We start from the raw sequence: 21,266 nt of genomic DNA, 5'->3' as shown, positions 1-21,266 counted from the left end.
GCTCGGGGGTGTGGGCAGCACCCAGGTGATTCTGCCTGAGTCACTCCACCCCCCTTGGGACGTCTCCTGACCCCTCCTGCCCCCCTCCTCCACCCTTTGCGTGCCTCCAGGCCACCTATGGTGCTCCTGTAAGAGGGTTTACTGTAAGGTGTCCTCGTCACCAGCGCCCTCCTCTGTGCCCCCACCCCCGCTCGCCTGCAAGGCCTCCACGTCTTCAGCCCTGAGACCCTCCCGCAAACCGTTTGTGGAAGAAATAAATGAAGGGCTCTAGGAAATGCACCCTGCTCTGGATCCACATCCTTTGTCCTCCAGCTCGGGTTCAAGGAACTTGAGGAACTCTGGAGGTTTCAATATTTCTACTCTGTTCCATGGAATATGACTGTACACCAACGAGATCCCATGGCCCCTCTGGTTACATCCTTCATCTCAGTGTCCCCCTGAGACCTCAGGCCACTCAGCCCCACCTGGCCTCCCCTTCACGTGTCCCACCGGGCCTGATGCCCAAAGTTTCCACTCTAAAAAAAATGTATGTGTGTGTGTGTGTGTGTGTGTGTGTGTGTGTGTGTGTGTACACACACACACACATATATATAATTTGAGATATAATTCACGTACCACATAACTCATTCATTTAAAGTGTACGATTCAATGGTTTTTAGTGTATGACTCTTCCATAAACACACCTTAAGTTGAAAATATCAAAAGTCGAAATGCATTTAATACCCCTAACTTACCGCCCGTCGCAGCTTAGCCCAGCCCACCTTAAATGCCCTCAGGGCGCTCGCATGAGCCTACAGGTGGGCAAAGCCCTCTAACACAAAGCCTATCTTATGATAAAGTGTTGACTAGCTTGTGTAATTTACTGGACACTGTACTGAAGGTGAAAAGCAGCGTGGCCTTCTGGGTCCAGAGCGGCTGTCTGTCTGTCACGGTTTCCCCGGGTGATCCCGGGGCTGCCTGGGAGCTGCGGCTGCCGCCCTGCATCACCACAGAGGATCGGACCGCGTATCACTGCCCAGGAAAAGAGCAAAATTCAAACTTTGAAGTACAGTTTTTGCTGAATTCGTATCGCTTTCACACCATCATAAAGTCAAAAAATCGTCAATCAAACCATCGTAAGGCAGGGGACTGTCTATATTCACAGTCACGCGTCTAGCACCGCAGTCCATCTTAGAACATTTTCAGCACCCCACGAGGAAACCCTGTACCCCTTAGCCATCACCCACTCCCGCAGCCCTGAGCGACCACAAATGTCTTTTCTGTCTCCATGGATTTGCCTGTTCTTGTCGTTTCAGGGAACCGTTCTCTACGTGGCCTTAGTGACTGCCTTCTTTCACTCAGCATCATGGTTTTCAAACCTTTCATTCTTTCCCCAAGGCCAGCTGACAGGGTGGGACCGATCAAGGTTGGGGTATGACCAGCTAATGTCCCTGAACTTAGCTCCACAGGAGGAAGGGCGCCAGGGAAACCAGAGTATTAAACGGCAGCGAAGTGAGGGGGAGACATCTTTGCTCTGCTGTCTTGGTCAGATCTGAGTTCACACTGGTTATATCAGAATCTGGGGGACACAAGAGATAACCAACTAATAAAAATAGGTATTAAAAGCTTGCTGTGCTCCAGGCACTAGGCCTAACCGTAGGAGATGTGCCCCCAGGATTTTGCAACGTAGGTAATATTAACGTGCAGGACACAGCAGCCAGCTCCCCACCAAGTGCTCCAGCCAGCGCTGGAGGAATTCTGTGAGGACAACAGCTGGGAAGGAGTAGTCAGGGGAGGCTGCAAGGGGGAGGTGGCCTGTGAGCTGGGCCCTGAAGGGCACAGGGCTGGTTGGCAGAGGAGGGGAAGAATTCAGAGCCGAGGTATGTGTGGTGTTTGTACAGGGTTGCCGTGGAGACCAGGGGGACAGGAGCCACAGGGGAAAGGTTGGGCCGGACAACATCTACGAGAGCAATTGAAAGGAAACACCATCGCTTATAGATGTGTGAGGGGGCACCGGCCCGTGGTGGTGAATGCTGCATGTCTGTCCACCCCACACAAACTCCACTTGTACTTGGAGCTTAGAGACGCCCACCCTGCTGTGCCCAGGCCTCCAGGGCAGAAGGTTCTGGATGCCCCCCTATGGTCATGGTGCCAGCAGCCGGCGGGACGTGGAGCGTGCAGCATGGTGGCAGCACCGCTCCTGCGGGAGCTGGCGGTCACCCTGGGTCCCCGGACGGAAGGGAGTGCTCTCGGGAAACAGGTCCAAGGTCACCCCCAGCCACATGGCCACACAGCGTCTCTCCGCTGGCCTCTGGTGCCGGCCCTTTCTTCGGTTGGAGCTCAGTCCTAAATGGAAGGCAGATCCCGAAAGAGATGAGAGGGCGGAGGGGGCAGGAAGGGGGCATTTCTGAGCCGTGGAGAGGGGAGCGGGCCAATCCGAGAGATGGCAGCTCTGCAGGAGGGGTGCTGCTTGGGTGTGAGGTGGGACAGGGCAGCGTCTAGGGCTCCATACTGCTCCCAGCAGGGACGGGGCGGGGGGCACAGGGAGCCCGGGAAGGGGACTGGGAATGGGCGGACCCGGGGGTGGTGAGGGCCCCGTCCTGTGGGCACACAGGGACACATGCCCGCCTAGGCTGCCACCCCTGCCCGAACACTTTAACGACCTGGGCATCTTCCAGACACTCTGTAGGCTGTTCGTTCTCCACCCAGTTCACGTGCCTGGTGTGGTATGTTTCCAGTTGTGTTCCTTTAATGATTGGATCCCATGCCCAGAACAATAAAAACCAGATACCACTTCTCTTACTCTGGAAAACAGGGACCGAGACTGGAGGCAGGCTTTTAATTCGGAAGGTGACCCCAGCAAGCAGGGAGGGAGGAGGAAGAGGGAGGGGCCGCATAAGTGCATTACCAAGGTTACCAGGTGGGTCCAGGCCGGCTGAAGATCACCCCTGGGGGTGTTAACACCTCTGTGCTTCAGGGCTGGGCTCAGCTGTGGACTGGATGGGCACTGGTGGCTTCAGGGGGGCCCTGTCCACACGGGGGACTGTCTGCTACAGGTGCCCTGGAATCACAGGTGGCTCGGGAGTGAGCCCTGGGTCCACAAGCCCTGCCTCACCAGGAGAGACAGTGCCGGGGCCCCCTCTATCTCCCTCTGCCCTTCTCTGCTGGTCTCTGTCACCTTTGTTCTTCTCTGGACCGGGTTCCTGGACCTTTCTTACCAGTGCACATCTCCTAGAGCTTGACAGAACTTTGTTTTAAAAGCAGACACTCTGAATGTGCGACTTCAGGGTGTCAAGGTCTGTTCTGAGTTACCTATTTTAAGAAAATTGTTTTCCACAAATAGCAGAAAGGACACACACACACAGCTTTAGCTCCTGCAGACCAGACTCCTCGGCCAGCACCATCGCCTCACTCCGGAAGGCCCGTGGTGTCGGTCTATTAGACAGAATCTCCTGCTTAGGACACGCGTGGGCTACAAGCGACAGAAAGCCTAACTCAGACAGGCTTGAACAATAACAGAACCCGAGTAGGAAGTGGAGCCTTGGTGTGCTGTGAGGGGCAGATGTCAGGGTGGAATTCAGCGTTGAGTGACCTCCCAGGAAGGATAAAGGGAGGAAGCAGGGGCGGGCAGGGACAGCCCTGGGCTGGACGCAGCTCCGACACTGGGGACCGAGGGGACGGGAGGATGGGTAGTGAGAGCCCCAGACAGCTGCCCATTTCAGAAGAGGCTCCGGCCAGGTAGACAGGCATTGCTGCTTCAAGCGCCATGTCCCCTCCCGCAGGATCAGCCTGCCCTCGCTCCACACCAGTCGTGGCCGTGGCCGTGGCCGGGAGCACGGCCTCGGGGCGGAGGGGAGCGAGGGGTGTGCTCTCCAGCAGGAGGCCTGAGCGGTGCATCTTCCTGCCCAACGTGGCAGCTCATGCAAGGCGCTGGGCCGGGCCGAGCCTGGGGACGGGCTGCAGGGTTCTCTCCGGCCTGGGGAGCTTTGCCGTCTGGCACTGACTCTGCTTGCATCGCTCAGCTCCTCAGAAGATACACGTGGTCTCTGGGCAACGGTGGGCAGGGGCGACATTTCAGGCACTTCCCTCCGTACCCTGCATTTCCCAAGTTTCAGGGCCTTATGCCTAACAGGGCCTCCGGGACTAGTTGTTGAGGGAGAGAGCAGGAATCCGCTGTGATTGAGAAACCCCTGGTCACCTGGCAGGCTCGGAGCTCTGAGCTGCGAAGGCAGAGGGCAACAGGCAGCCCTTTCAGACTCACGAGGCTGATGCGGAAAAGAGAGAGGACGCGAGTTCTTAAACAGAAAGGGGTGGGGGATCTGAGCCAGCCCGCGCTCAGATCTGGTGAACGAGAACTGGAAAATCCCCCTGGGAAGTCAGCCTTGGACTCCATGGAAGGGGGTCCCACTGGGTCTGGTGTCAGTTGGAGCTCCTAGCCACAGGCCTAGAAATGAGTTCTAGCTTGTTTAAGTGGACCCCCCAAGATGTATTAAAGGGTATTGAGGAGCTCACAGAACCCCCAGGATGCACAGAACCAGGCTGGGGATTCCCAAGACATGCCCAAAGTCCAGAGCAAGGACACTGGACTCCCACACAGCGCTGGACGTGGACACCACGACCCCGTGCCAGGCCCTGCACATGCCAGCAGGACTTTTGCACTGCTATGGACTGAATTGTGCCCCCCACCCCGCTCCAACTTCATATGTTGAAGCTCTAACCTTTAATGTAACTGTATTTGAAGATAAGGCTTTTAGGAGATAATTAAGGTTAAATGAGGTCCGAGCAGGGAAACCTAATCCCATAGGATTGGTGGCCTTATAACAAGAGGAAGAGAGAGAGATTTCTCTCAGCAGAACTTGACCATGTTGGTACCTTGATCTTGGACTTCCCAGCCTCAGGAAAGTGGGAGAATAAATTTCTGTTGTTTACTCCACGCAGTCTGTGGTGCTGTGTTGTGGCAGCCCAAGCAGACTGAGACAGCCGCCCACCTCTGGAAACCAGGGGACCCTGCTCTGCACCTACTTCTGTGCAGCAGGTGCTGAGTCTGGCCCAGGACGTCCACCCAGCAGTCTAGGTCCCATGGGGGCTTGCCATCGCAGCCCCTGGGGGGCTGGGAAAGTGAGTTTTTGAGCCCCTCTCCCATTCTAGAGCCCAAGCATAGCGAAGATTTGACAGATGCTGGGTGGGCAGGAGAACTGACAAAGCCCTCACAACATCAGGACAGTGCACTTGAGGGAGGTCTCCAGAAAGGTTGGGACCAGCTGCCAGGAGACATCGCCCATGTGGTCATACTTCTTGGTAAGACACCAAGTCTCAGGATGGGTGATTAGCTTTGTAGGCTAAAAAAAACACCCCACTATTTTCAGCACACCGAGAACAGATCTATTTCTTGGTTCATAAAAACTACCCAGAGCTAAGGTTTTCTCACCTCCGTGGCACAGATAATGGGCACGTGTGTGGACCAGCATATGTACACCAGCGCTCTACCAGCTGGGCGACACAGGGAACCAGTCCAACAGCTGCAGGGGGATTGCGAGGACGATCTGGAACGGGGCCGAAGCCCGGCCACCCTTCCCGTAGACCGTGTGTGGAACGGTGTTTGTAGCTTCCTGCTCTGTGCCCTTGGATGACCGTTTTCCCACTATTCTCTTCTCTTGGAGTTTCTCCAAAAAGGTTCTTCTTATTAAATTAGAGTAAACTCTTATTTCTGTCTCCCTGCAGGTGACAACAGGGCAACCTCGTTCCTTCTTTTGTTTCCCCAGATTCTTACGGGGCAAGTCACTGCTGCTCTTGCTTACTGCCAACACTTATTTCTAGAAAAGGTTACAGAGGCTAAAGGTGTAACCACTGTCCCTCCCCACACCCCGAACCCCACCCGGCTCGGTATGTGCCCTCACCTGCCCCATAGAAGTGCACATCTTTGAGTCAGTTGCTTGCCTCAGATCTACATGTGTTCTGAAGCGTTTAGAAACTGTTTTCCTTAGAGGAATTCATACAACTAATTGATAAAATTTTATTAATCTCTGTGCCTCGCAAAATGAATTTCTGTGGAGCCACATTAGAGTCTTGGTGATGCCTAAGCCTCAGTTTCCACATCAGCATAATGGGAAACACGCCCCCCCATCTGCCTTTGTTAAGTGATTATTATGCACCTGTTATGTGCAGGACTGGGCTGCATTCAGGTTGTGCTTGGTGGGCTCTGGTGGTGTGAGCCCTGAGCTGATGAGACCAGGGCTGGTGGGTTCAGTCCCCATCTGGACAAGGTGGGCTTGCTCTGCCCAGCCCCCTGCTTCTCTAATGAATGCCCTGGCACACAAAGGGGGCTGGAATGACATGGCATTCTTACCAGACGAAGGTCTCTATCCATTCCCTTGGCAAACGTACTCAACGTCTAACAGTAAACGCTTCCACACGTATCTTCCTGCGATCTCTGAGTTAAAGGACAAGGGAACCGTGGGTTTAGTGTCACGTCTGACCCCTGGGGGTTAATATCAACCTGGCTTGTATGGTGTTTGTTTCTCTGTTGGTCAGTGGCCCTAAACAGACATGCATATGGCTCTACCTTGGCCCCAAGACATGGCTGGGCTCATGGATTTGGATGAAGCTCTCCCTTGGAAGCCCTTGCAAAATCTCCATCTTGGTGTCCATTTTCCTTGGCGCTTGGAAGCCAAACATAAGCGAAGAATGTTAATAACAGCATTGGGTGTTTAATGAGCATTTACTGTATGTCAGGCACTTTTCTTACACTGTCTTCTTTACTCCGCACAACGCCACTCTAATATCTATATTCAGATGGAGACACGAACTGAGAAAAAAGAGACTTATTCAAGTTACTCGGGTAGTAAATGGCAGAGCAGGGACCCAAGGCCAGGATTCTCTACCCACCCCGGTAAACCCTTCTCTGTCAATGAGAATCCTCTAGGGGACAGATGGGGAAAAGTACAGATTCTTGAACTTGACCCCCTAAACTGCGATATACTTGGTCTGGGGTGGGGTCCAGGAGTTTGCATTTTTTTAAATAAATTTATTTATTTATTTTGGGCTGCATTGTGTCTTCGTTGCTGCGCTCAGGCTTTCTCTAGTTGCAGCGAGAGGGGGCTACTCGTCCTTGCAGTGCACAGGCTTCTCATTGTGGTGGCTTCTCTTGTGGAGCACGGGCTCTAGGCGCACGGGCTTCAGTAGTTGTGGCGTAGTTGTGGCACGCGGGCTCTAGAGTTCAGGCTCAGTAGTTGTGGCGCACGGGCTTAGTTGCTCTGCAGCATGTGGGATCTTCCCGGACCAGAGCTCGAACCCGTGTCCCCTGCATTGCAGGCGGATTCTTAACCGCCACACCACCAGGGAAGTCCCAGGAGTTTGCATTTTTGACAAGACTTCTAAGTAATTCCAATGCAGGTGTTGGAGTGACGACACTTACATACCGTCTTCATGAGTTGGTAGTTGTTGACAGTGGGTGATGGGAAAGTGGAATGTCATGATTCTGTTCTACTTGTCAATGGGTTTAAATTTTCATACCAAAAAGTAAAAAAAAAACTGAACTGCACACATGCAAGAGACCTGGCAACGCGTCCTTTAAAAAACTGCTAATTCACAGTCTGGCTTGCAAGCCAGAGATGTGTCCTGAGAGACCAGAATTAAAGGATCAAGGCTGCCTTGGTAAGGGAGGGATCTGAGCAAAAGGCAAGAAAGTCCGCGATTCTCTCCACTCCCAGAAGACAGTTTAAGGCATGTAGATTTGCAAACTAGCCTATCTGGTTTCTGAAATGTCAGATTCAGAACTCTTTCTTCACTGACACCCCACCCCCAATCCTTCTGGGATTTCTGCACTTGAGTCTTCCTTCTCCAGGTTCAACATATTTTGTTATCCTGCCTTGATTTAAATATCCGGCCACAGAAAGGAGAAATTGGAAACCTCTTCAGCGCCAGAGGAAGGTCTGTTCAGCAGGGCGGAGAGTGTTTGTAGAGGGAACACCCAAAGCAGCTTGCTCCCCCTCCCCCGTGGCCTGAACACAAGGGCAGCCCATAAATACAGTTTGCTTTTGGGAATCTGCTGAAAATACCCTGTACCCAGATGAGTGATGGAAAATGTAAACGCAAGTGGAGCGGATTTGCAGGGTACAGCATTTTTCTTCTCTGAATCATCAAGCTGTGTGTAAACCTCCCCAAAAGATAAAGATTGAGGTAGGAGAACCTTGGCACACCTTCTGCTGGCAGTTGGACACCAGCTGAGCGTGTGGTTGACCCAAGTCCCATTTTTGGTGACAGGAGCCTGATTTCCCCCGGGCTCCCCTCCTGCAGCCGGCAGCCCTGGGAACCATCTCCTGAGTCAGGCCAGCGGGCACCTCCCACCCGCCAGCCTCAGATTGTGGTAGGAAGACACAGAGGTAACGGAGCACCTCATGAACAGTTCTGCTGAGGGTAAGCCTAGAGGCCAGTAGTTACTAGAATTCTGAGCTCATTAATTAGGCCTGTCTTTAAAAAAAAAAAAAGAACATTCATCCTGCTTTCCCTTCACAATGTTGGACGGTAGTTGGCTACATGGAGAGCATGAGGAGAAAAGCAATTTGAGCTCTGGAGCCAGGCAGTCCTGGGTTCAAGTCCAGCTCAGCCCAGTGACCTTGAGTGAATAACTCCATCTCTTCCTACCGTGGTATCCCAACTTTACAGTGGAGGCAGCTCCGTGCTCTGTGACGGGTGATGGCGGGAGTCACGTCCCAGGTGTCTGTGGGGCCTCGCCAAGGCCACGCTCTGTACATTCTCCCTCCACGCCCTTTCCCCACCCGTTTAGGGTGTGGTGAGAGTTTTCTTGCTTAATATGACCCCGTTCACTGTCGGGGCCTCCTGTGCCCTTGGGCCACTGCTGCCCTGAGCCTGGGCTTTGCATTACCCCCTGGCCAGCCCGCCTGGAGCCCTGTGTTGCCCTGGGCCTGGGTCACTGGCTGGCCTTGTCTAACCTGGCTCCTGGTCAGGTGCTTGGTCCTCTGTGTGCCCTGCATTTCCCACCGCGGGGGCTCGGGAACCTCTTCCAGGGCCCGACCCAGCCCTCGGGCTCCCAGGGCACAGGCTGGCAGGGTTGGGTGGGGTGCTCCTGTGCTGTTCACCTCTCAGCATCCCCACCGAGAAGAGAGCATTTGGCCTTTGTGTTTCCGCTGCTCTCCCCCCGAGGCAACGGCCGCATCAGCCCTCCACCTCCTCCAGCCTTGGGGATCCTCGGGAGGCTGGCGCGCGAGCAGGGGAAGCACGAGTGAGTTTCTCAGAAGGTCACTCAATGGTCCCGCAGAGCAGCGAGGGCTTCTCCAGCCGCTGGTCAGGATGAAGGACCCTGGAAACGTGGCAGCGGCACTACCCCCGCTACGCTGCCCCGCGATGCCTACCGACGACCCCCAAGGATGGCCCCATCAGGGTCGAGCAGACACTGCTGTTACTCCCCGGACAAAGCCCCCTCTGCCTGGGCAGAGTCTGAGAGAGGGGGACTGGGTTCCAGGGACATGACCCTGTTTTTACCCAGGTGCGTGAGCTGTCCTCTGACCGACGCTCGGCGTTCTGGGTGAGTGAACAACTCTTGGTCCCTCCCTGAGTTTCACCTGGTGAAACGGAGTGCTTGCAGGGCTGGAGCTCCCGGGGCGGCTGCAGGTGGCAGGGACCTTGTTCGCGCGTATCCTGAGGCAGAGGCAGGGTTGGGCCTGACAGCCGCATCCTCCCTGTAGGTAGACACCTCTGGAGTGTGTATTCAAGCGCCCTTCTCCTTGCGGTCCTGGCCCAGCGGCCGGGGGAACCACAGTGGCCTCAGGGTCAGGTCTGAGCAGTATAAACAAAGCCAGAGCATGTTCTGGAGGCAGCCTGCAGGGACATCGGCCTGAGCTGCTGTCGCTGCCGCAGCTAACGCTCCCGCCAGGCAGGTTTGCATCTTTCTTGTGAATGCATATCTTGGAAGCAAGTGGGGAAGGCTTCCGCCAATGACATTATAAAACCAGTTTGCCTTCCAGGGTGCATCTGAGCGAAGCAGATCGCTGGCGGTTGCACACGCTCTGGCCCCCGTTTTCCCCTTGGTGTCCTCCTGGACCCACCTTTACAGTTTATCAGTGTCCCTCCTGGGACGATGCTCTGACCCTTTCAGGACCTGTTTCATGGCCTGGGGGTGCTAGTGAAGGAGATATTTGGAGGATCTCACTGGATAAAGGCAGTGCAAGGGGGGAGCCTGACTTCCAGGTCCAGGGCCGTGAACAGGTTTTCCGGCTCCCTCACCTCTAACTACTCATTCCCTCCCACAAGGAAGCCTTGGTTTCTCCTTTGGTGCCCCGGGGCCAAGAGGCAGAGAGGCCAGGGGCTCAGAGCCCGGACTCTGGGGCCAGACGGCATGAGTTCACCGCAGCTCTGACTCTCCCCAGCTTGGTGCCTCGGGAAAGTCATGTGATCTCCCGGTACTTCCTCATCTCTCAGGGGCCACAAAGCCTCCCTCAAGGGGTGTGGTGAGATTCAATCAGCTACTGTTTGTAGATCGCCCCAAACAATGCCTGATACAGAATAGCCACTTAACACAAGGGCTGGGGACATGCTCTTCCTCATCCGTGAGTTTTCAAAGGAACTGATGCTTGCCCTTCCACTAAAGCATTCTAATCGCATCTTCCTAGGACACGCATCCCTGACCGTCCAGGCAGCAACCCCCCACCCCCACCCCGCACACTCACTGTGGGTGGCCGAGGCTCAGCCTGCACTGGCCTGGGTCTCCCGCAGACAGCTTCCCTCCAGCGTCCCGGGGGGGCCCCTCTCATACACTGCAGCCAGGACACCGGCTAGGACAGGCCAGCTGGCAGCCTTGTGGCAAGAGCAAGTGCGCCACACAAGCCCAAGGACTCCGGCTGCACCAGGCACCCCGTGGCGTCACAACCCGCCGTCACAGCTGGGGCTGCAGGAAGGTAGGGGGCCCAGGGTGTGACTGCCGGGGAGATGGCTAAGTCACGCCCTGTCCCTGGTCCCCCACTGATGGCATAGGTCATTTTCAGTGCTTTGTAGTTTGCTCTGTCATTTGTGTCCCTGGGCGTCATTGGGAAGGCCTTAATTGGCTTGGAGAAATGGGGCCTTTGACACGGCTTGGTGGTTGAAGCTGCCTGTGAGCAAGGGCTCCCCTTGTCAGATCCAAACCCATTTGGGCTGGTTTTCCCTCTGATGGGGAGCTGCAGCCCCGGGTCACACTGACACTGGCTAAATAGTTTGGTATTGCACCTTCCACTCCAAGGCAAGATGCCGTCTGTTTCTGACCTGCCTGACAGGGCAGTTCCACAGACGTTGTTTCATCTTTACCCTGACCGGCAGGGCTCAGGAGACCCAGACTCCAAGCCTGAAGTCCTCCCTCCAGCGGCCCTGATCCTGGCAGTCAGGGGGCACAGCCCTAAGCTGGTGTGTGCAGCTGTCCAGTAAAGAGGCAATAGGAGAGGTGGCGTTGGAGGCCAGCCCCGTCCCTGAGACCCCTGCGGGCCTGAAGCTGACTTAGAGCATGCCCCAGGAGAGCAGGCAGACCTGCGGCCCTTGCTTTAACCCGGGATGGGCCCCAGAGCCTGGGCGCTCAGACAGAGGTGGACGTTCACCCAAAGTCTTAGAAGCCCCCGGAGGGCCTCAGGGAGCTGATCTTTTGGACCACAGGATTGGTTTCTCTCTGGGCCCTTGTAAACACTGACTGCACTGACTCTCACACCCGCTTCTCTCTGCAAAGTCCCGCTTTCCCTTCCTGGGCCTGCAGCTGCTCAGCTGCTGGGCACAGCCTTGTGCCACGTCCCCTTACGTAAGAAGGCACATCAAGAGCTGGCCTGACGGGGACACGTGCCTCCTAAGTCAGACTCCCAGGTCGGCCGAGCTTAGGAGTCGGGGACAACGTCCCCCTCCATCCCTGCCGGACAGAGAGACACGGCCTCAGCCAGGGAGGTCACGGCGCAGCGCGATAAAGCCGCCAGACCACCTTTCGTGTATTCATAGCATCGTATTAGGTACCCGTGTGCACCGACCCAGCCCCCTCACCGCCCGTCTCCCTAAGGAGTGTCTGTCGGGCACAGCTCGGCTGCAGCGGGAACGCACCCGACGGTCCCCAGGGCCAGCGCTGCGTGATGGACGGTGTTGGCAGGGGATGTGCTCTGTGTTCAGTCTGCTGGACTAATCCTGTTTGGGGCTTAGTGCTCGACAACAACTTTACCAGCAGGATTAACTTCTGATTCTTGTACATCTGTGTGTGTGTGTGTGTGTGTGTGTGTGTGTTTTATGACCAGACTGAGAAAAGGGAACAAACGCAATCATTTGGGCCCTTCTCTTATCAGCAGGAATGAGAAGGAAACCTGACATCCTGCTTGGACTCTGATACCAGCAGCTTGATAAGAGAACATTTCATCATGTATTTCAGACGCCTGGGGCCTCTGCTCGGGGCAGCTGAAAGTACATCCCAGTTGCCTTTACGTTTTATCAGAACCTTGAGAAATTCTCATTAACCTGCTCATCATTAGAAATGAGTTTGGCATTTGGCTGGTCAATTCAGTGGTGTATCTTACAGTAGATAGTATCTGATACTCAAAAAAAAAAAAAAAAACCCTCGTTCAGCTCAGGGTTCTTTGTTTCCTGTTGCTGAGGCTGCCAGGGATAGGACTGTTGAGTACTAACTGGACGTGCTGTGTCCGCTGAGTCCTAGGTTCGGGGGTTGGTCAGACTTGGGTTCAAAACCTGGTCCCCACCACTCCGCAGCCTTACTCCTACATCCCTCCCTGCACCCCCAAGCCTTGGCATCCACAGAGGGATAAATACCTTGCTGGGCTCCCTTAGACGAGACGTGTAGCCCAGCACAATAATGCAGGGGTTCCACAAGTGCTCCAGTGCTAGTCTCCTCCCCTCTTTTCCTCTCCTGTGAGATTTTTCTGCTGAATACAAGCCTCAGATAAAGGCAAGCAGCACCCTCCAGAGAAAGTGTGCCTGCCTTTTGTGAACACGTGCATGGACGTTCAGATGGCATCGTCTGTAATAGTCCCAATGGAGAAACTCCCCAGATGCCCACAGCAGTCGAAATCATAAATACACTGCAGTGAGCTCACATGATGGAACGTTCTGTAGCAACGTGAAGAAACAGTCTACAGCCACGTGCAGCAAGTATGGTAAACCTCACAGATAATACGAGCAAGAGGAGCCTGACGTAAAAGAATATGAAACACGAAACAGGCAAGACTCGTATATGATGTTAGAATCATGATTATCTTCAGCGGTGGGTGGTGCCTCTGAGGGGCTTCTGGGACCTGGTGCCATTCTGTTCCTTAACTGAGAGCTGCTTCCACGGATGCACTCACTTTGTGCAAATTCTTCCAGTCGTAGTTAGTTAGTTAGTTAGTTAGTTAGTTTTGGCTGCGTTGGGTCTTCGTTGCTGCATGTGGGCTTTCTCTAGTTGTGGCGAGCGGGGGCCACTCTTCGCTGTGGTGCGTGGGCTTCTCATTGTGGTGGCTTCTCTTGTTCCAGAGCACAGCCTCTAGGTGCGCGGGCTTCAGTAGTTGTGGCACGCAGGCTCAGTAGTTGTGGCGCACGGGCTTAGTTGCTCCGTGGCATGTGGGATCTTCCCGGACCAGGGCTCGAACCCGTGTCCCCTGCATTGGCAGGCAGATTCTTAACCACTGTGCCACCAGGGAAGTCCCAAAAACGTTTTTTAAAACCACGAGTAGCAAGGTGATATGAGAGGAGGAATGCTATCGAGTTCATTTCATCAGTAATACAGATGGAGGAGAGTGGGGGAGCTGTCAACTCCTGGGGCTGGAGCTTGGGAGCAGAATTGCTGCTGTCCAGGCTGGTCCAGATGCTAGCGGGTTGAGAACACTGATTTATTTGCCCATTGGTAAAATAAGTTGGAAACACACCGGAGAAGCAGCGGGGGAGTTCTGCAAACAGATTTTCTTGCTTAGAGCAGCTGCAGAGGGTTATTCATCATGGCAGAGAAGAGCCACTTTTTCCCTTTCCCTTCTGTGCCTCTGGTACCCACTGATGAGTGAGTCAAAGAACTTGAAATGGCATTAAAGAAGGTTGAGCTGCTCTCAGCGATTGTGAGAGACTGGAAGGGAGGGCAGGGTGGGCGGGGGTCTTTCTGCCTAGGGTTCCCTTTCTCTTTGGGCAAACTGGTGCATGCTTCACTGGAGGGAGAAAACAGATCCAGGGAGAAATGAGCGGTGCCAAGGACGCGTAAGGATGCTTGGAGGCAAAACTGTGCCATTGGCAGCTGGACATCCGCTTTACTTTGTTCCAGTTCTCCGGCTGTAACCTCCAGCTTCTGGCCTTGGGGGCTCATCTGCAGTCCTGAACTTGAGGCCCTCCCAGGATACCTCTGGTCTCTGGTCTCCCCCGCTTACCATCATCCCACCCCCCCAATCACATCGCTCATCCTTCACACGATCACAATTAATTCATGCTACTGTCTTACAAATCATTTGGATATTTTAACTTGGGGTTCTTGGGACTGTGAATGCTCCATCCTGAGGACTAAGTTATTAGCAGGTGATTGTTAAAGTTCAGAGTTGCATTTGTCTGTGCACAGAATGGATATGCCGTGCCCTTGATGGGCTTACTAGCGGATGAGGAGAGAAATCAAACCTACGTAAGAGATAAGTTAGACGAGCAGATGGGAACGCAACTGGCGAGCCTTCAGGAATGGGCTCGTTGTGTGGATCTGGTTCTCGGGTTCAGGGTGGACCTGCACCCCAGCCTGTCCCCTGTCAGCAGTGATGAAGACTCTGGCTGAAATGTCAAGGTCTACTTTCTCACATCAGGGAGGAGAGCCAATGAGTGCCTTTGGATTTCCCTTTGACAGTGCGGGAGGGGGAGTGGTCTCCCTCCCTCTTGAAGGACAGGGACCAGGGATGTTGGGAATGTGGAAGACGAGATCGGGCTAACCCAACAAAAGTTGGCTTTTTCTGAAAATTGAACTGTTAATCATTGTGTCTTTCTTATGACAAAGGCATGTTGTAGAACAACACTGTCCAGTAGAACTTTGTGCAAAATGAAGTGTTCTGTGTCTGTGCTGTCCAGTATGGTAGCCACTGGCCGCCACAAGTATGGACAGTGCACCTGTTCCTGGGGTTGCCGTAACAAAGCACCACAAACCGGGTGGCTTAAAGCAACGGGAGTTTGTCTCTCACGGTTCTGGAGGCTGGAAGTCTAAAATCAAGGTGTCAGAAGGTCGGCTTCTCTTATGGGCTCTGAGGGAGAATCTTCCAGGCCTGTGTCCCAACGTCTGGCACTTGTTGGTGTTCCTTGGCTTGCACTGCCTCATTCCCATCTCCACCTCCATCCTCACGTGGCATCCTCCCCTGCGTATCTGTATCCAGATTTCCCCCTTCCTATAAGGACACCAGTCATATTGGATTAGGGCCCAGCCTAATGACCTCATTTTAACTTGATTATCTCTATAAAGACCACAGGGTCCCCATAAGGTCACAGTCACAGGTTTTGGGGGCTTAGAACTTCAACGTATCCTTTTGGGGGACACAGCTCAACCCGTAGCAGCAATGAGGAACTGAACATTTGACTTTATTTAATTTTAAATGTAAACATCCACCCGTGGCTAGTGACCGGCTCCTGGGCAGCCCAGCTGCAGACTCTGGAGGGAGAATTTGGATAATTCTGCATTTCGGTTCAGAGCCACCCTTGGCCCAGCGACCGCTCCAGCAGGTGTCACCTGCTGGCTCCAGTGAGGCTTCTTCCCTGGGCAGCAGCCCCCGAGGGGAGAGGGGAAGGGGCCTGACTAATCCCTGACCGAGGAGGATGCCATGAGCCGGCGCTCTGAGGGGCGATGCCAGCTGCTGTCCTCAGACCCACATACCGAGCCAGGGTCTCAAAATCCAAGCTCCACGAGGACGGGGACACTCCTCTTGTGCCCATTGTCTCCAGCACCCAGAACTGAGCCTACCCTTGACGATGCTTAATTCACTCAGTTTAAAAGATTGGGGTGCCAGAGAGAGGGCTGCTAAAAGTCCCCTCCCATTCTCCTTTGGGGGAAAGAAAATATTTTGCAATGACTTATTCAATGACCTCTTTCCTACTAAATATTAAGACAGAGGCCACGTCGCTCCGAACTGCATTGTAAGGTATCAGTGGGACTCTTCTGTGCATCTCGGATGCAGCAGACTATCGGCAGGCATGGCAATCTCCTTCTGGGGCTTCCTGTTTTTGCAGTTTGCGGGCAGTACTTTGTGACAGATGATGGCAGCCGACCACTATCCCCCTTCACCACCCTCTTGCTTCCCTCCCCCCACCTCCCCCAATTTATCTAATCGTCATCGTTGGCAAAGACCAGCCTCGTCTAAGAGCCTCGTCCAAGAGCCTCGTCCAAGAGCCACGCCCTCACCGCGCCTACAGCACTGCTGCGTTTGCTCTGCTGTGTACCAGCCTCCTTATCTTATCTTACTTTCATTTATTTATGAATACCTTTTCTTTTTCCGAAAAGGATTTATGCATACTTAATCATATTCTTGCCCTGGGGCTTTAATGGGCTTGTACATTTCTTTCTGTCTCCGCAGCCCGACCCATTATCCCAAGCACAGGCTCTCTGGCTCACACCTTTTTATCCCCGTCCAGACACTTCGCTGTGCAGTAGGTGCCCAGTGAGTACTTAACCATCTCATTGATGGATTATTTCAAAGCAGGAATACCCTGAAAGGCCCCTTTGCCGTGTCTTAACTGAAAAATAAACATCTGCAGCGGGAAGGGGGGAAGCTCTTCATACCGGCCTCCTTCATGCTAGAGGCTGCCGGGACAATGAAAGGGAAATGTTTCTCCCCCGCCTCAACCCCAGTGAATCTGAGGCACCCCCAGGTTCCTCGTGGTAACCCTACCTCCTCTTTCTCAGCAGGGGGCTGAGGCCGTAACCTTGACCGTCAGCACCCAGGCCAGTCTCCCTAAGATCTGCTGGGACTCCTCCAGCAGCAGCCTCGCCCAAGGGAGGAAAGCAAGCTTCGTGGGGGATTTTCTCTAGTCACCAGGCAGGACCTCTGCCCAGAGGTCTTCACTGCAGCTGTGCCCTCGTGATAACTGTTCATTTGGCTCCTCAGCTGCCTCCTCCTAAAACGAGGGTGAGCTTTTCACAGCTGACACCCCAGCTATCAAGGGGGGACAGTTCGGCCCGAGGGGGAGGAGGGGATCAGGGTCAGAGAAAAAGGGGTGGCCGCAAACATCATCAGCGTGTTTAGGGGTACTGCTCAGGGTTGCTGGGAAGGCTGCTGACTTGGAGGGTGTTTCCTTCTAACTGAAACTCTACCATTTAAGCTTGGTAGTCATTGCACTAGAGTGTGACCGGCTACAGGACCTTCCACAGAAGTGGGTTTTCCCAGGGACACAGACTGCATCTCTGGGTGCCCGGGGCAGGTAGGGGAGAGGCCAAGCTCCAGACATCAGAGGCCTTCTCCCTCAGACACAGGAATTCGCTTGGGTTCGCCTCCCTTTGCACCCCGCCTTCTCTATCCTGGTGCCCCTGGGCCTTTGTGTCTTGGAGGTGGAAAGGCCAGGCAGAGAGGGCGTCCAGTTTGGTGCTACTTCGGTGGCTCTGAGGTTCTGACCCGTCAGGACCCGACACCTGCCTTGGCCCGCCTGTCCCCTGGGTCCGGTCCTTGCTTTGCTAATGTTGGGGGTGGGGGCAGTGCCTGGACTTGTTTGGGTCCCACTGACCCAGATGTGATGGACCGCCTGCCCCACGGCCCCTCTTGCATCCGGCAGCTCCCCGAGGGCAGGTGCCTTTTTCTTCTCTCTCACCAAGAATCTGGAGCCCAGAGGGAGGGGCTGGGCCTGCAGGGGGCAGCCAGCCGGGGCTCCAGCAGGCCTAGAGAAGAAGGCTGCCCTGGATGGGCCGCTCACCGCGCTCCACGGCTGGGCACCGAGCTGGGCGGCTCTCGGGCCCTCTGCGGCCGGAGGACTAGCGAGCTTGGCTCGGAGCGGCCTGCTCCTGCCTCTTCCCTTCCCCTTTGGCTGCCCCTTCGCCCAGCCTTTCCTCCCAGCCGTGTTCACTTCTCGCTGACTTGAAAGGAGAGGGAGGTTTTTTCCAGCCCTGACCGCACCAGGATCTGCAACCTGCTTTTCCGACTGGGGGTTTAAAACCTAAGACCCTGCATTTTTTTAAAGTTTGACGCTGATGGGTGGGCGGTCGAGGGGAAGCCTTTTGTAACCTTTCGTAACTGGGGGTGATGGTTTTCAGTACTTAGGCAGGAAAAAGACATGCTTGTTCTGAGTCAGAGGAGGAATGATGACATTCAGAGCTGTATGACGCCCGGCAGGAGGCCCGGCCTGCAGACCAGTGACCGCGGCAGTGAAGAAGGCCTCGCCTTGTCCCCCCAAAGCCCCCCGCGTCCCCACCTGCCCAGGTCACCAGAGCAGCCACTTGGCCACGTCCACATAAGGTCCCACAGCATCATGCTGTCCCAGAGCCCGGCGGGGGGACCCTGCTGCCTCTCTGACCCTGCAGGTTACCACACGTGGCACTGAGGAGGCCCCAGGCAGGATGTAGTTTTCTCTGAAAGCACCATTAGCTGTGTCTGAGGCTTGTCAGAGCCACACTCTGAATGGTAAAGAGCAAGGGGAAGAGGAGGAGGGGGGAGGGGGGAGGGGGAGGGGGGAGGGGAGGGGTGGGGGAGGGGGAATTTGGGGACTGAAAGAGAACAAAGGCCTGTAGAGCCCCTGGCAGTCCTGTCAGGGGCTGGGAGGAAACCTTGATATGAGACCAGACTCCTGGGCTTTCAGGGGCGCGCTGGGGACTCTAGCAGGCCAGGCTGGGCCCTGGTGCCGACATCAAGCCCACGCCCTCCGGCCCCTGAAGGGCTGGCGTCGAGTGTGCACAGGGTGGGGTCCACCTCCTCCGCCAGATGAACCCCCGACTCTGTTGAGGCTGGTGGCTGCAATGCCTGTGGTTTCCATCTGTGTCCAGCGGACCGAAGCCTCCATGTGGGTCTGCTCTGAAGGTCTGCATGCTGGGCTGAGGGCTAGGCCAGAGCCCAGGCTTGCAGGTTCCGCTCCGGCCACCATGGAGAGAACAGCTTCCAGCACGCTTTGGGAGCTAAGCTAGCCTGTTCCCAGCGGAGGTATCCCATTCGAGAGTTCACGTTTGGGGCTTCCCTGGTGGTGCAGTGGTTGGGGGTCCGCCTGCCGTTGCCGGGGACGCGGGTTCGTGCCCCGGTCCGGGAAGATCCCACGTGCCGCGGAGCGGCTGGGCCCGGGAGCCATGGCCACTGAGCCTGCGCGTCCGGAGCCTGTGCTCCGCGACGGGAGAGGCCACACGTGGGAGGCTCGCGTACCGCAAAAAAAAAAAAAAAAAAAAAAGAGTTCAGGTTTGATCCGTCCATTCCACTGAGGGCTAAACTGAGCCTCAGGTTACACAGGAGCAGCCTTACGGGCAACAGGGCTGGAGCTTGCGCTGAAGCTTTTGCGGAACGAGTTGAAAGAGGGCTGGGGCTGTGTTTCCCATCAGTGCATTCAAAGCCCCCGGCACAGCGTCCAGCTCGATGCTGGCCCTCAGAGCCCCGCGTGAACACGTTCATGCGCGAACCCACAGAAGGGCCTGTACCCCACGCCTGCCGGGAAGGGCTTGTCCTCGCTGGGAGTCGCTCGACTAATTCACACTGGGGCATCTGCCTTATCCTCCCCAGGAAGCTGGCAGGTGTTTTCTCAGATGGCTTTCTCGGGGAAAGGAAGGCAGAAGAGCACCGAAGGGGACGGTCCTCATGACTCCGTGGTCACGTCAGAGGGCGCAGGGTAAGCCGTGACATGGAAGAACAGGTGACCAGTGCTTTAATTACACAGCACGGAGCCATGGGACTGGGCGCAGCTGCAGGCTCCGTGCCCAGGGGACACACCCCCCAGCCTCCCTCCCCCGGTTATGTCACCGCAGCAGCCTCAGCGGGTGTCATGTAAACGTCACATGACCTTGGCAGGGCTGCCCAGCTAGCACCTCGGAAGCTTGGCTGCAGGAGGCCAGGACCGTCTGGCGCCTCCCTGGCCTCCCCCCCACTGCCAGCCTGATGACCCATTCCTGGTCCTGTGACCATGGCAGGGCCTCACATGCACCCAGGGCCTGGAAGAAGGGACAGCCCTCGCGTGGGTTAAGACAGGCAGATTCTGACAGCAGGGACAGTGGGGACGTCCCCACAGGGTCTTTAGGGATGGTGTGTGCATCACACACCCTGACCCCCTGTTCCGGGCCCTTCGCATCCTGCGTGAGGGGTGCGTGGAAGCCGGGCTATGGGGCTACAAGGAGGCTGCTGCCACCACAGGAAAGGGCCGTCTGAGACCTAGAAGGAGAAACAGAGCAATAACAAAGCAATAGCAAAGCTGGGAGGGACTTTGAAAAGAAAGCACTCTGGGTCTGGCCATGCACCAGAATCTTATTCAGCCTTAAAAAGGAATAAATTCTGACCGCTGCGATGACATGGAAGAACCCTGAGAGCATTACGCTCAGTGAAAGAAACCAGCAAGAAAGGACAAGCGCTAGGTGATCCCACTTGTACGAGGGACTAGAGGAATCACATTCACAGAAACGGAAAGTAGATGGTGGGTGTCAGGCCCGGGGAGTGGAGCAGGGAGACAGTGTTTCATGGGGACAGAGTTTCAGTTCTGGGAGACGAGAAAGTGGTTAAGAGTCCGCACTCCCACTGCAGGGGGCGCAGGTTCGATCTGTGGTCGGGGAACTAAGGTCCCGCATGCCTTTCGGTGCAGCCAATAAAAAAAAAAAAGAAAAAAAAAAGGTTATGAGCCTGGATGGTGGTGGTGATGGTTACACAACAATGTGGATGTATTTAATGCCACTGAATTGAACACTTTTAAAAAGGGTTCAGATGGTAGATTTTATGTCCTGTGTATTTTACCACAATTAAAAATAACTTTAAGAAAGGTTAGAGCGTTCTGATCAACAAATTATCTTTTTCAGAAAGTTCTACTAACGTATTTGTCAGCTGTTCATAAGTATTCACGTACTTGGCATACAGGTGTCTAAACAAAACCAAACCACCATTTTTAGAAGCAGAAAGAAATAATAAGGTAAGCCCTGAAGGTGTGCAGATGCACGGGACCCTCTGCAGGCCTGGAGGGGCTGTGTGGACAGAGCAGGCAAAGGGCGGCTCGCGGGAGAGACGGGAGCCTGGGAGGAGAGGTGGGCGTTTTCAGTCCTGCAGAAGCTGCTCTGGGCCAGCAGCCACCTGGCGAGGGCCTCGCCCTTGCGTCTTTGCTCTGGAACCCCCGTGTGGCCCTAGGAGAAGAGCCCCGGGGCCTCCTGCACTGGCCCTGGGCTTTTCTGGGAGCTCAGT

General features: G+C 55.1%; 1 protein-coding gene across 4 annotated transcripts in view; it reads left to right on the top strand.

Annotated features, from left to right (window-relative positions):
• PRKAG2 (protein kinase AMP-activated non-catalytic subunit gamma 2) overlaps nt 1-21,266 on the top strand; it is a 277,944-nt gene that overhangs the window by 137,661 nt on the left and 119,017 nt on the right. Inside the window, exon 1 of one of the 4 annotated variants that reach the window (XM_060021149.1) lies at nt 19,133-19,719. The exons of the other annotated variants lie outside the window; for them this stretch is intronic. Coding sequence (XP_059877132.1) covers nt 19,689-19,719 — 31 coding nt within the window. The 5' untranslated portion in view covers nt 19,133-19,688. Of the gene's footprint in view, nt 1-19,132; nt 19,720-21,266 lie in introns of those variants that run through there. 4 annotated transcript variants of the gene reach the window in all.

The sequence above is a fragment of the Delphinus delphis genome, chromosome 9 (genome assembly GCF_949987515.2).
Source record: "Delphinus delphis chromosome 9, mDelDel1.2, whole genome shotgun sequence".
Classification (NCBI taxonomy): Eukaryota; Metazoa; Chordata; class Mammalia; order Artiodactyla; family Delphinidae; genus Delphinus; species Delphinus delphis.
This window is presented reverse-complemented; position numbering and strand designations above follow the sequence as displayed.